We start from the raw sequence: 10,707 nt of genomic DNA on the forward strand, positions 1-10,707 counted from the left end.
AACATTAAACACATGACTGCGTTTTATGTGGCCATTAAGATCGAGATACCAAAATGCCATTTGAAATGAAAAAAAAATTGCAGGCCAAACAGAGCTTGTAGCAGTGTTAATGCAAATAAATAATATTTTTCCAAATAGCCCGCGGTCTATTTCGATAACGCTATTTTCCCTACGTACGCCATTGATAATCGTTATTAAACTATGAGACACCGTATGGGACTTCACTTCTGCGACACGCACGTTTGCCATGAAGTTTCCTGTGGCCTCTCTATACTTAGCAAGGACAGCGTTTTGTTTAGGTTCCGTTTCGCTCACACTTCACCTATGAAGTTAAAAACGAACAGTCGCCTATCTAAACTACGCCTTAAATCTTAAACCGATCGACGTAGCCGACATTTCTCTTTGATGTGATGAAAGACGACTCAGAAAGAGCAATCGGTTTGACTTTAAAAAGTTTTCATTTTACAGTGGACAAATAGTGCGTCCAAAATGAACATGTCGTAGACAGTGGAAGGCATCCACCTCTGGCGGCCGTTTTCATCGTTCGACTCCTCGCCTCCAGCTAGTCGCAATCGACGACCATTTCGGCGCGGCGTCTTCAGAAAGGTATGTGGGCACGGACGCCGATCTCTCCCTGGGGCTTGCCGCGGTACGAGTGGCCGTTGAAGCGGCCGAAGCTCTGGGAGCCCTCCGCGTAGCCGGTGATCCTTCCGCCGTTCTTCGAGCGGTGCAAGTCGTACTCGCCGCGCACGCCCACGTTGGCATTGAAGTTGCGCCCGTTGTTGCCGGACGCTGATCCGAACACGCCCAGACGGTGCTGAGGCCGAGAGAAGGCGAGGAACACAAAGTCAGAAGGATAGTCTACATACAGAGGGCGCCAGCTCACGCGACCAAAGCAAGACTAAACGAAAATGAAATGAAGAAACCTGTTGACCACCTGAGAACTAGGCACGTCACTGACAGCCAGAAAACGGCGAGCTCCAGAGATAGGGGGGAAGCAAAATTTAGGAAGACGCATTCAGGGTGCGATTAGGTCACCGTGGAGTTACTCCAAATGATTAGACAAGAACGAAAGGTGTGTCTTGCCGTTAGCGATCCTTTCACACAAGGAGATGAATGTTTTCGTACAGTGAAAATAAGGATTCACTTGGGCAGGCTTTCAACCTTTGCAAATAATTCTGACAGATTAGTGCATTTCATCAAACGCACATGTAATGACGATATTTTCAGGAATAATTCTGCACGAAGGCTTTTGGTGTCGTAAAACACGTGTTTGAGTTATATTATTCTGTGCCTTAGCACATGCTGAAGGCTTGAAATTTATAAAAGCACTTGCACTGTTTATCTACGTGCTTGATCGGCAGCTTTCTTGCCCTCGAAAAGAATGTTTATGTGTTGCTTGCAAGCATCCAGTGGTTACAACAGCTTATTGCTTGAGGTAGTTGCGACTTAAAATATTTAACACAGCCAAATATCCTTTTCGCTTAAAGCGATAAGAAGAGTTTAGAAATTAAGACCCCGTGAAAATTTCTTAAAATAGCTCAGCAAACAAGGACCTCTCATGTACATACGGGCCCCAGGCATAGAGCAATAACACTCGTTTTAGGCTATGCAGCACTACTGCCGCATTTTTTTTCAATTGAATTTCACTATACGTAAAGCCTGGTGTGAAGACGATCCAGATGGCGCCGAGGCTAAAATTATCTCAGGTTGTTGAGAAACCATGATTTTCACATCATGCAAACATTGAACCTACGTTTAAACACCTGCTACATTAGTAAGAAATGCCTTGCTCAATAGTATAGCTGCCCTGGATTGGACGCATAAAGATTAAGTTCTTTATTTACTCCCGCACTCGTTATGTCCAACACCGCACCTGCAATTTTTATAATGTTGTTCAAGCTTTGTGGTAAAAGAAAGAGCAGAGGTGAACTGCACAAAAAACGCGTAAGCACTGCAGAAAATTTTACTTATTTCACTGGCAGCTATATAGGTAACCTTTCAGGACCGTCACTGTTGCATTTGTTGGTCAAGTCAACTCCGAGCACACATTCATCATTGCAGGTTATACGCAGCGCGGTAGTCTCTACCCTCGTACAGATTTCTAATGCTTTAGAAATACCCCATCCTATTGATGCATGACGACGGGTTACAAGCACTTACACGAGGAGGATCTGGCTTGAAATTAAAGTTTGGGCGCCCTCCCTGCGTGAAACAACAAGCGTATTGTTAGGCACCGAACTGTTTAAAGGATAGCCACAGTCGACTAACTACTCTCATAAAGCGCCTGAATATTTATATGATAGATATATTATGCAGCTTTTATCTCGGCCTGCCTGTTAAATCTTGAAAAAAAAAAGATTAGAAGAAAGAAGGAAACAAGGAAAAAAAGAGAGAAAGATAGTAAGGAAGAAGGAGGGAAGGAAAAAGTAGGAAAAAGGAAGAAAGACTGGAAGAAGGAAGCAACGGCAGGAAGAAAAAGAGAATATTTTGTTGTGAATTTGAAATAATGCGATTAATGTGTGACAAGAATTCGTTGGCATAATATGCTAGCTTTTCTATGTTCCAGCATCAATCAAAGGTGAAACATCAGAAAGGGAGCTGCATTAACGCGTGCATTCAACATTAAGTAGCTGTGTTGACTGCCGATTCACACAGAAATAGTTTGCAAGAACTGCTGTACGAACTTACCTGCCCGTTGACAGCTGAGACGACTTGAAAAAGAAAAAGAGAAGAAGATAAAATAAAAGTTAGTTGAACGGTCGCTAGGGTCATGTAGATTAATTTGAAACTTGTAAATTATAACAGGGAAGAAAACATCAATACTTCCCATCTGTCTTTGATTTCAAAATAAGTCCTGTGCGTTTAATAAGAATGGCAAAAATGTCACCCGGAAGCGCGTTTTCTCGGCCCCATACTCGCTGGCTGAAAACGAGGTAGGCTACCCACAAATTCGTTTAAAAGTACTTCATGGTTGATGTCGAATTGAAAACAGCGTCACGAGAAGATAAAAAAAGGTTTAAGAAGAGGGGCTTAGACTCTCCTCTTCTGTGGTTCAACGAAAAGATAAATGGAGCCTTTTATAAAGCATAATAGATGGAAACGTTTTAACGTGAAGATAAGTGGCCCCGTAGAGAAATCTGTGAGGTGATTTATCTTCACCTTGACACGTTTCCATCAATTCATGCTACGGAAAGGGCCCGTGTTTGTAATCGAAAGCAAAGAAACCGGACTGCTGTCTGTGAAGGAGGAGACGCTAATGACATATTTCCGCGCCTTTCGCAAATATCTTGAAAGGTCGATGCAAGCACCAAAATAGAAGATGTTTTCACTACTGTCACGCTTATGCGGAAACACCTGAGAGCACACAAGAGCCCCAACATTCGATTATTTTTATCCACTGCTGGTCATTGTCGCCTTAAAAAAGTTACCACAACTAAGAGCCTACTCGCTTGCACTAGATAAAACCACGAAAAAGGGCTAAAGCAAGAAGTCTCACCAATCAGCAGGAGAAGAAGAAAAAAGCACGAACGGAACATGTCTGCCGATTATGCAAGGACACAAGTCAAGCACAAGCGGGCATCAGCGGCCGGGAGCGATTGGTGGCTAACGAGCTGCACTCTGACATTTATACTCTGTCCGTGCGAGTGCGCCAGCAAGGGTGGATCGAGCTTCCGTTTATTTCTTCATTCCACGAGCCGCGTACACGCTCATCTCGGTTCCGTTATTTACGTGCGAGTGGCATCCGGACGAAAGGGAAAGTTGCCGCGTGGCGAGGCAACGCGAGCATCGCCCAACGTCGCGATGGTTTCCTCGGCAGCTTTGCGCCAGCCGGCGGGGGTTTCTCCGCAGTTGCCTCGGGCTTCGGTCATTAAACGCTACAGTTCCTGCTCGAATAAGCAGAAACAGAGGAGGAGAGAAAGAACGTGCTATTGCTCAGACGAGGAGCGGGATTACCAACTAAAAAATAAAGTGCAACGCCCAGAATATGCGAAGATCTGTTTACCCTGCGCCAAGAGCTGAAGATGTCGGAACTTGGTGCACTTTTATTTTACGATGGGACTTCAGTCCTCGAAGCGCATTAGTACAGGCAACATCCGTGTCGTCAGCGGGCTATCCTGCCTTTTCTCTCTCACTATTGTAGCACAGTGGCTCACGTGCCCGAAACAGATGATGGACGCTTCCGCAGCTACTTGTACCCTTGTAAAGTAACTGCCATAAAGAGTTTTATCGTAGGGCAATGTGGGTTTAAGAGTTCTATTGAGTAAAGTAGCGCGGGAGGGCCATGACTTAATTTTATAAGTAAAAGCTCAAAAAGAAAAACGTAACTGCAAATTAGAGACACTTAAAAGTAATGACTAGACTTGATATTCTTGGTTACACATGAGAACTCAGTAATCGGCTATCTAAAACTTTATGTAAAATGATGTATAAGTCGTAACTGTTAGCCACGAGCGTCAGGCTTGAAGAACCAGCGTAGCAAATTTTGTTCAGCTAAAAAGGAACAAAAATTAACCTCAGTTTTAATCACCTTCTTAAATGAAGTCTTAAGCGTCCCAGCGCGTCATTAAACTCAGCACGTATGGGGTATTCAAGGAAGATCTCTGCACCAAGCACGTAACTAAACGTGCATTGCCGCAATGAAGCCATACATTTTCTATATACGAGCAAGCGCCCAAGTTGTTCAACAGACGAGTAGACGACAGGCAAGGAACTCAGGTTCGAACAGCTCTATGAATCTGGTCTCTGTTGTGCAAGCTGTATTCTGACTCTAAAAGTGCTAATAGAAGAAAACAATATTATAGAGGAGGGCCGCTTATAGAAGAGATGGTTCTTGCATGTCTATTCGTTTTCGCGTGCCAAATAGCTGGCGGTGGCTTTAACAGTAAGCGATTGCAGTGATGGGAGGAAACATGCGACGGGAAACGGGAAGCACAAACAAGTGATCGCATTTCTCTGGTATCAATGAGAGACAAGGTCGAGAAACCTTTCAGACACCCGCTAGTAAAACCCAACGGAGTCACTCAACGCGTAAATTTGCATCCTGCAGCAGGCAACACCACCTCATGACCAGCACCGCATTACGAGAATCTCGGCAAAGCGCTCGTGACGTGCCTGTGTTTCATTAGGAGTGAAAAATCACGCCTTTTATCTCAAACAGGAGTACTTATAAGTCTTCTTTCGTTTTAAACTTGTACTTGGGTTCGTTCTTTTACGTTGCAAGAAGGAAACGGCGCACCGCTGGCGCGCAAACTTTGGTCTTCGCAGTCACTAAACGTTGTGTGAACGGTAATTCCGCTAGGTAGAGCCACTTCCCAGAGCGACCTGAATCTCGTTTTTGTTGTCGTCAACGGGGACTGGAACACACCCAAATTGCGACGTTGACCAAGAATCACGCTTCAGAAGCGCCATTAGTCTGATTGCTTAACAAAGAAAAAACATCACATCTAATTTTCTGCCTTTAGTTTACCTTACTCACGACTATCACACGACCATTAATAAGAAGTTTTGTCGCGCAAATAGCCCTGCATTTGCGCGTACTTTGTGCGCATCAACGCAGGTTTGGGCTGCTTCAAATACATTTGCCTCTTCTTATCGTTTTAACCAGACTTGCTTCTTTTCCCAATTGTCCAGCATTGCTCAGCACAGCGCTGCTAAGCGGAGAGCCTTTTCGTTAGCTGTGTTAAAATATCTTGTAAACTATGACATGCAATGACATAAATTTGTTTTGTTTCAGAAGATTTTGCGTTAGTATGTCGTTGCTTTCCATTCAGGTTGAGCGTTCTCTTCCTTGAATTCAAGTTTCCCTTAGCAGGCCCCAATTTCGTCGGTACCACAGAATCTCAGTTGATCATTCCTCAATTCTGTTTGATTCCAAGTGGTCAGTTACTTCTCCCATCGTCTCTTTCTACATCTTAAGGGCAGCACACATTTTGCGCTGCTTTGTCATGAGCTTACGGATTAACATTAATCGTAACGTTTCTTCACTACTCTTGTGCTGCAGCTTTGTAAACAAACGAGTGCTAAACATTTTGGGCCTCCTACAGTAGTACCCGTAATTCTTATTGGTGTGTTTGATACACAGTCGGAGTTTATTTGTCACGTTTTCTTCGTGCGTTTGAATGTCATACATGGCATAGGGTAATCGCAATTGTCAAGCGGGCAGTAAAGCGGACGTATTCGAAATAAAGAAGTGTTCACCTCCACCAGAATAATTGCCTTCCCCACTGCTGTTTTGCATCCCGGCAGTTCATCAGCAACAGAAAGCCGTGGGGTTTTAACTTATCGCTTGGCTGTAGAAGCGAAGCGCGTACAGAAGTGGAAACCCGCTGCCAAAGGCGATAACTCCCTGGCGTTTTTCCTCGCACGTGTTCTAGTTATCTGCTGTAGTCTTGATAAGACACGTGTCAGTAACAGCAGCCAAAAAACAAAAATAAGCGCTGGATTAGCTTATTTACCACTGATGTCAGCTTATCAACAGTAATGTTGTGCCTGCGAAACCCAGGCGTCATGAGTGAGATAGGGGGTTTGGATTTTCCAAGTGACAGTTGAACTACCTGTCTTTTTTTTAATCGTACCGGTGTCCTCTACTCAGCCTTTAGTTTTGGTCACAATAACCATTGCAGCAGTGATATACTTACCCCGGCCGTTTCTGGTGCATTTTGCTCTTTTTCTACGTCTTCGAAACTAATGTACTGGTATAGTTACTCGTTAGGTGTAGCTAGATAGGGACCTTAACCTTCATTTTTGTTTGCATGAATGCTTCAAGGATTCTTTAACCACTGCCTGAAAATGGTGCTGATATCGCTACATCTCTCTATATATGCGCAGACACCGTTTTTCGTGTTTCACTTAGGCGTAAAAAACTGCCAGGTACTGCCGCCTACGAGCAAACGCAGCATTGACTATCTCCAAAATTAGTTCTTGTTTCGCTGCCGCCGAGAGATGTCACCATTGAGCAACTCTTTGTTGTTTCGCTTCATTAATCACATTCCCGCTTAGTGTTTTCGATTTGCCCGTAAACCGGCAGTCAAGTTTTTCGGAGCTTCTAAGAAATGGACCACCAACGCTATTTTTATTAGAACTGCTGACCAACCCAATTCGCAGTGAAAAACGCAAGCTTGATTTAAAGCGAAGAACTCTCCTTTTAAGACATGCAAACATCCTAAAATAACACTTCAGGAAGGACGGGGTGTTCACTCAGAACAACGTTTAATTATTTCTTTACCATTGAACGTTTCTGTTAACATGATTGCCGGGGCTAAACTTCGGATGAACACTCGTGTTCTTGGAGGCTAGGTATTGACTGTGCATGACAGACGCCGTTCTCGACGGTTCCTGATTAATTTCATCACCTGGTGTTCTTTATCGTGCGCACACCACACAGTCATTTTTGTTTGTCGCTGCCATTGAAATGTGGCCACCGCGGCCGGGATTCAATTCCATGTCTTTGTGCTTAGCAGCCGAACGCCATTGAGCTACAGCGGCGGTTTGGAGGGTAATTGCAACGGCAGTGCGGCAGCACGCGTTAAGCCTTCCGTGAAAACTGATAAAGATACTTGCTCGCCTTTCCAATTCAACCCAGGGTCCCCGGGGAGTGACCGAGTCTTCTAAAACTAAAGCAATTGGTGTCTATCAGCGCAGCGCTGGTGCAGACTACTTCGTCGCGTACGTGCAGTGGGAGAACCTGCGGATACACTCTGGACATGAAAAACTCGAAGCATCTAAAGCATCGAAGTTATACCTGCACTTTATTATCAATGTTTTTTCCTGCCTGTTGAGTCAAGATTATCGTCGATGTTGCCAACGAAGTGAAAGGGGTCAGGTAATATGGGTGGCGATTGAAACTGCGGCGGTGGGCGAACGGCCGAAGGGCGCAAGTTTATAACTGCGTTTCATATTCGCACATAACGATTCCTAACGAACACCTTTTTTCAATATTTCTTGCTCGCTTGAGGTGTTAAACTGGCGGCTACATTACTAGGCATACTTAGCAGTGTGCAGGAGTGGGTGGTCTCGAAAACAAAGCACCGCCGGTTGCTCGCCTGTGTCCCTCGCGCTAAATCCTGCGCGTGCTAATTCTTCGTAAACAAGGTCATCGAGTTTTACTCCGGACCATATATTCCCTGTTTTCTTTTGAACGTATTTAGGTATTTAGTCTCACAAATACTGTATCAGTGGTGCCAGAACCGTGCCACAGCGTGGGGAGTTAACACATTCGGAGGGTATACAAAGTACGGCACCGTGTCACGGTGTCCAAGTTTCAGGACCAACTCCGGGCATGGTCGCGCCGATAGCAGTTACCCCTTCATTTCCGGCCGCGTTCTTCATCATCGGCCTCACGCAGTAGCACGCAGTAGTGGTGGGTGCCTATGCCCGATTTTCTAGGGTACCTTCATGTCCGCTTTCATCGAGGCACCCTACATTTCTCACGAAACGAGAGACACACCGCGGCATTGCCGCGGTTTGATGACAAAAACTATTGTGGGAACATAAAAAGAACGAAAAATAAAGTGTCCCTGCACGTGCCACTAAATATAACAGAGTTAGCGTTTCACTGTCATCAAACCTGCCACCAAACAGCGTTTCACTGATAGGTTCCGCTGTAATGAGATAGAAGAGAGACTATTGTTCTTATCAAGTCTTTTGGCCCAGTCGACCGAGAGAAATAAGTGCTTTAGGAAGAAAACTTCCCTCGCCGATTTGATGGAATGCTCCCAACACTTTCACTGAGATGAAACTACATGCCATAGATTACTTCATCATGTATTTCGTCGCCCGAAGACTAATTTCCACCCCAGAGTGAGCTAAATGATCGGTGCCATAATGGGCGGTACTTGCTTTCAGCAACACCATCACACTGAACAGGCAAAGCAAGGCCCATAGTACGAGGAAGCACAATGTAGCGACTTAAGCGCAAAATTCATAATAGAAAAAAAGTTTACACTAAGCGACTCTTAAACTGTTAAAATTTAAAGACTTCGTATCATAGCTTCCGGCGATAACTACGCCCACCCTGCGATATAGTTAGACCGGCACATTGCTCGTCTACGGTTATGCGGGATGTAAACAAAGCATAATGTAGTTGGCCTATCTCTTGTTAGTTCAGCCAATGAGGAGCCCTATTGCGTTCATTTCTTTTGCCCATACATAGGCGCCTTGGTGCTCATTAGCTATCACGCTCTCTTAGATTATTAAGACGCTGGTTGGATTTCGGCTGCTGCGACCGCAACACGATACATGCAAAATACAAAAAATACAAAACCGCAAGCGTACAGGCATTTTGTTGCCCGCAAAGTACCTACGTGATCGGGATTACCCTCCTTCTTGAATTTCGACGTTCTCGCGGCGAAAACGTAGTTTTGGTGCATGAATGTTTGGCACCAAGTTTTTTACTACCAGGCATTATGATCAAACGATTGTTATCAGGCGTTAGGCCTATTCCTCGGGAGGCGTATAATATTCTGTATATAATTTCCCCTTCAAAATGATCAAGTAAAGAAATCAACTTTGATTGATTGCTTTAATGAATTTTAATTGGTTGATTGATGCATCGACCCGATTAACAAAGCATCGGTTTCACTAACAAAGCTGTAAACATGAATAGCTAATCTTCGTGACATTTCATGGGCAATCATCGACTAGCATAATTTTTTTGTGATTGTAGCGGCGATTACGAACTTCTTTTTCTGTACCGTGAAATGTATTTGCGGTAAAATGGTTATTTGCTACCTAAGGCAGCGCTACGTAACCATTTTATTTAAATTGTATTTCGTTCTTATTTGTTTCGCTCTTTGTTAATGCCTACCCCCCCCCCCCCCCCCTCCTCCGTTTTTACAAAGAAGGGATGGAAAATGACTTCCATTATACCTTCCATGCATTGCATTGCACTCCATCCGCAGAACGCTCGCAAGCGATGAGATTAAGCAAAGCGAACCGGGGCACGCAGGCGGCTGCATCGGGGAAACGGTAACGGGAAAGAAGCTGGTACTTCTGTAACTGACGTCCATGCACAGCTGGAGATCTGTAACTATTTTAAAACAAGCAGATAGTTAGTATACTTCATCGTAGTGAAGTATACTAATTAGCCTTACGATTAGCTGTGGCGCATGACAGCTGAAAATAAGAGAAAACAGTTTCATCAATTTACCGGCTTGAATAAGTTGAAGCGACCATGACCGCCAAACGTTTAATAGCTAGCCTGTTTTAATGTAAGCAAAACGACATTCGCTGGGTCTCGTTAGTGTTTAACATTGCAACACGCAACGATTATGCTCTTGGTTTATTTATTTGTGTGCTGTTTTCGCAATGAAAGCCACTGTATTTGAAGTCTCTTTGAAGTGCATATAGACCGTATACCGAGCCGTTTGCAGCACCGACGTCGACAGAATAAAACCAACATTTTTATTTGCTTCTGATTTATTTTTTATACCGTTAAAGAAATACGGCTAATTGTAGTTGAAAGCTATTGACAAAAAACAAACACGCGACGCGGTTGTGCGATGTAAAAAAAAGCGAAGTTCTTCCCAGGCTGATCACAGAAGCAGTCCTCCTTAAAGCCGCTATCTTGGCTCCACTGAGCAGTGTTGGCGGCAACGCGTTACTTTTTTTTGTAACTTAGCAGCGTACTCGTTACAATTTCGGAACTGTAACGGGTAACGTACTTACGTTAACATGTTTCGGTAACGTTAAGTGTCACGTTACTAG

At 44.3% G+C, this 10,707-nt stretch overlaps 1 protein-coding gene across 2 annotated transcripts; it reads right to left on the reverse strand.

Annotated features, from left to right (window-relative positions):
- Positions 1–429: 429 nt before the first annotated feature.
- On the reverse strand, positions 430–3,678 carry LOC144115858 (uncharacterized). Of its 2 annotated transcripts, XM_077650405.1 has the most exons (4): positions 3,500–3,668; positions 2,692–2,714; positions 2,164–2,205; positions 430–817 (listed from the first exon to the last, which is right to left on the reverse strand). In XM_077650405.1, the coding sequence occupies exons 1-4, from the start codon at positions 3,537–3,539 to the stop codon at positions 599–601; spliced, it is 324 nt and encodes a 107-aa protein (XP_077506531.1). In that variant the 5' UTR covers positions 3,540–3,668; the 3' UTR covers positions 430–598. The 2 variants fall into 2 exon arrangements, with proteins under 2 accessions (XP_077506531.1, XP_077506532.1); XM_077650406.1 differs by lacking the exon at positions 2,164–2,205 and having other exon boundaries at positions 3,500–3,678.
- Between the last annotated feature and the right edge of the window lie 7,029 nt (positions 3,679–10,707).

Source organism: Amblyomma americanum, chromosome 1 (genome assembly GCF_052857255.1).
Source record: "Amblyomma americanum isolate KBUSLIRL-KWMA chromosome 1, ASM5285725v1, whole genome shotgun sequence".
Lineage (NCBI taxonomy): Eukaryota > Metazoa > Arthropoda > Arachnida > Ixodida > Ixodidae > Amblyomma > Amblyomma americanum.